Below are 4297 nucleotides of genomic sequence, written 5' to 3'. Positions count from 1 at the left end.
TATATATATATATATATATATATATATATAAACGGTTCTGAAATTAGTTTATTTTTATGTAGTGTATAAAGCTCATTCAAATCTTTTTCAGGGGTCAGCAAAACTTGAGAAGGCGGAGATTTTAGAAATGACAGTAGAACATATGAAGCTATTACATGTCAAAGGTAAAAAAATATTGTTTATTATAAAGTTTCCATCATTAGTCTCTAGTATTGCAAAAATGTTGTGTAACGCTTGTGCATCAGTAGACTCTATTATTGTAAAAGTGTTGTGTAACGCTTGTGCATCAGTAGTCTCTAATATTGCCAAAATGTTGTGTAACGCTTGTGCATCAGGAGTCTCTAATATTGCCAAAATGCTGTGTAACGCTTGTGCATCAGTAGTCTCTAATATTGTAAAAATGTTGTGTAACGCTTGTGCATCAGTAGTCTCTAATATTGCCAAAATGCTGTGTAACGCTTGTGCATCAGTAGTCTCTAATATTGCAAAAATGTTGTGTAACGCTTGTGCATCAGTAGTCTCTAATATTGCAAAAGTGTTGTGTAACGCTTGTGCATCAGTAGTCTCTAATATTGCAAAAGTGTTTTGTATCGTCTATATTTGTATGCATATACGACAGAATATTTTCTAAAACTATTGCACAGTCTTTAGTAAACACCTAGTAGTAAGCACCATGTTACTACACCTGCCTTCTCTGTACATGTGAAATACTTCGTTATAGTACGTCAGTATAACCTGCTTTACCACAGGTCTTGAAGTTATTCAACAGCTTATAGCAATTCTCGAACTGAGGAAGAACAGGTAAGAGCACAGTTTCCGTTGTTAAAAAAGATATTAATTTTGTCCGCTTGTTAACAAAATCATACGCATGGGGAGGGCATTTCTAGAGTGAGATTTGTTTTTCTGACAGGCTTAGTTTCAACTCAGGCACGTGTGTGCAGCTACAGTCGTACTGATTCTCCCTGTGTCAAACTTAATCCGCATCAGCCATTGGCAACGTTAGTTTTAGTTTGCTCTTAAGGTATGCTTGATGCTAAATTATTGTTAACTCTTAATTTTGATCTAATTAGTGACTTATCTACGAGGCAGTTCAACTTACAGTATTTACGTGTATGAGAGTGCAAGTATAGAGTACACGTCATCCATTAGACATGTGGAGTTCCCGTTGTTATGTAGTTACAATTCGAGCACTAGCTTATGGTGTTTATAATTCTGTCTCATGCTGAACATGTGGACATTTCACAGTGGGAAGGCAACAGAAGTTCGTTCTATAATACTCTGTAAAAGCTTTGGTTGGTTTGTTTGTTATTAAGCACAAAGCTACACAATGGACTATCTGTGCTCTGCCCATCACTGGTATCGAAACCCGGTTTCTAGTGTATTAATTCCGCAGACATACCGCTGTGCCACTAGGGATCTAAAAGCTTTGGAAAGCACAGAAGCTATAAGATAATTAGTTTCAATAAAAGAATATCTTGGTTTTATTTAACCCTGGTGGCTGTCCCAGCGAAACTATGGGTTGTTGAGACCATTGAAGTTCTGTAATAAGACTTAATTAACGGAAGTTCTTGCAGATTTCTGACCCCCCCACCCTCGACCTTTTTCGTGACGTTAGAGATAATTTCACACTTTTCCGTATCCCCAAGGTCAGGTTATAGTGGAATAAAAAGAAAATTTAAAACTCGAATCATCAGCAAAGTCATTTCACGCTTGAAACAGTAGGAGTTTGGTGGGTAAGTTCCGAAACCGTGGCGTCTTCTCATAGCTGGGGAAAGGGGCACGCTACATCCATCGTTATTCTAATTGTTAACATGCGCGAAAGATAATAATAAGAGGCTGTCACTCAGCGGGTGCAATCTGCTGTTACGCTTGACGAGTCAAGAAGCTCTCATGTTCTCAGAGTGGCGCAGGAGTTCTGTGCTTCCTTTAGAATTGACCACAGAAAAATTACCTCACAATATATTTTCTCCTAAGTGAAAATTTCCAAAATGGGTTGTTATACACAAGTTTTTGTTAATATTCCAGACTATTATTTTCCTGCCAAAAATAATGCAATGTGAGTGTACTTGAATTCGTGTTTCTCTCAACGAAGAATGCAGGTACACAAACAATTGCAGTGATACGTGGCGTTAGGCCTGGTTTTTGGACTCACTTGTGTATTTCCACGTAACTCTCGGGTGTGGGAACGAGGCTATCGGTGTGTCAGGAAGTCGTACGGATAAATAGTTGACTTAGTTTTACTGTCCAGAGGATTATTTTTATGCACATGTTCCGTAACAGATACTGCCAAGTTGCATATCGGTTCTCGAACTGTACACATAATACGTTTTACTTGCCCGACAGACAAAAAAAAAAAAACATTTGATAAAGTACTTTGTTTTTATTATGACAGCTAATTCAACCATCAGCAACTACTTTTCTCGCTGTAATTTTATATTTTCAATCTTGCGTGTGATGTCTCCGCGAACGATTATCAACTTACTTTAGCTGTTCTTGTCGTGTGTGTTTATTCACCTTTATACCGAAGAACGTTAGAAAGATATGGGATACTCGGTTTCACAGTAAACAAAGAACTTGATGATATATATAACTTTTATTTTTATTTCTTCTCCCATGATTCCGGTCTCTGTTAATCAAGGTTTGCGGAAGCGCGGGAAATTAACTGAACAATTTTCGTATTATATCAATCAACACGTCCCGTTTGAATTGTATGGTTCAGTTTACTTTTGCGTCATTCATCTTATGTTACATAGCATAGAACAAGTTAATCAAATCGAACTCCGTGGGTTAAAAATTATCATACCACTTAAGTATAAGGCAGTACCACTAGTCATTTCTAAACAACACACCCTTTTATAAGCTTGTACAGAATATCAAAGAAATACTCAATAAACATTAATAATTTTTTGTATGTTTCAAACACGTCTTTTCATGTACAGTTTGGTCAATTTCATTTTTTTTCTCCTGGAAATGAAACCGATATATACAATTTCGAATTACTATTAAATTAACAGAAAGAGTATTATGTTATTCTATCACTTGAGGCTGTGCAGAAAGTAATGGGTTTACTTGTCAGTGTTTGTTATTAAAATGTATCAGCTCCAATGTTGAGTTTTCATTACAATATGAACCATTATGAGAACCTCCTAAACTTTTGTTATTTTTCAAACTCGTGCAACTGGTCAAACTTAAATACTTACTAAAAGGCCATCATTTGTAAAACAAAACAAGCAGATGAGGTTAACCGAAACATGCTTCAGGTTCATTGTCGGAGAAAACTTTAAAATGAACGTCATGAGACACATAATGAAGTGATTATAAAAAAAATTGAGCGATGACCATAAACTACGGAACCATATAATTGTGATAATAAGACGTGGGAGGGTCAGGTGATCATTGGACCTCTTTCTTTAATAAACTACGGATTGAGAAACTGTTGTGAAAGTTGATTTGGTCAGATAGCTTGATTCCTACAAATAGATGAATGGATGAAGACAGCACAAGTACGCATGCGCCTTGGGTGCTTGGTTCCATCTGTGAGATGTTGAAGAGGCTCCGTTATGGGCTCAACTGCATTTTGGTATTATATGGACTTGTTATAGTCATCATAAAGAAGTCTAGAATAAAACAAGCCAGAGAAAAGCCTCCTATAAAATTAAGGCCATCCTAATTTAATTGCACCGATGATTGAACGTCACTAGATGTTCCAGACAGGTTTGCCAAGGTTTAAGAATGCCTGCACAATCGCCGATTGACATCTTTCTCCCGCTAAGGCATCGTTGAAGAATAGAAGGAAGTTCTTATTGAGGATTGGCGTAATGTTCATGTTGAAATCATTCCTCATCTTGTTACTTCATAAAAGAACCAAACTGGCGTAGTCCTGAGACGTCACTGCGGTCTGACATTTGTCCAAACAATGTGATATATACATTTTGTTTGTTTATTTTTTCTCACTTATTAAAGTGTAAGAAATAAAGTCAGTAACAGTCAGTGTTTGTTTCTGAATAAATGCCCGTCAAGCGATTTTTACATCTAATTTAACAAATATTTGTATATATACACACAGCGTGGTCACGAGTAAATAGACACCTACTTTTCAGAAAAAAATTAAATTTTTCAGTCATATTCACATGAATTGATATATTTATAATTTAAGTAATATCTAGTAGATCTTCCTTTCGCCTCGTGAAGTTCGTTGATCCCTTGGGGCATCGTGAGAATCATCTCGTCAATTTTAGATTGTGGGATTTTCGCCCACTCTTGCTTCAAAACTTGGAGTAGATCGTTCTTCGAAGTT

At 36.4% G+C, this 4297-nt stretch overlaps 1 protein-coding gene across 1 annotated transcript in view; it reads left to right on the top strand.

Moving 5' to 3' along the window:
- Nucleotides 1-4297, top strand: part of LOC111085625 (hairy/enhancer-of-split related with YRPW motif protein-like) — a 13594-nt gene that overhangs the window by 5935 nt on the left and 3362 nt on the right. Inside the window, exon 4 of the mRNA XM_022385110.1 lies at nt 92-164. Within this exon, the coding sequence (XP_022240818.1) occupies nt 92-164 (73 nt within the window). The remainder of the gene's footprint in view (nt 1-91; nt 165-4297) is intronic.

Source organism: Limulus polyphemus, unplaced genomic scaffold (assembly GCF_000517525.1).
Source record: "Limulus polyphemus unplaced genomic scaffold, Limulus_polyphemus-2.1.2 Scaffold513, whole genome shotgun sequence".
Lineage (NCBI taxonomy): Eukaryota > Metazoa > Arthropoda > Merostomata > Xiphosura > Limulidae > Limulus > Limulus polyphemus.
Note: the sequence above shows the minus strand (reverse complement) of the source record. Positions and strands in the feature narration are given on the sequence as shown.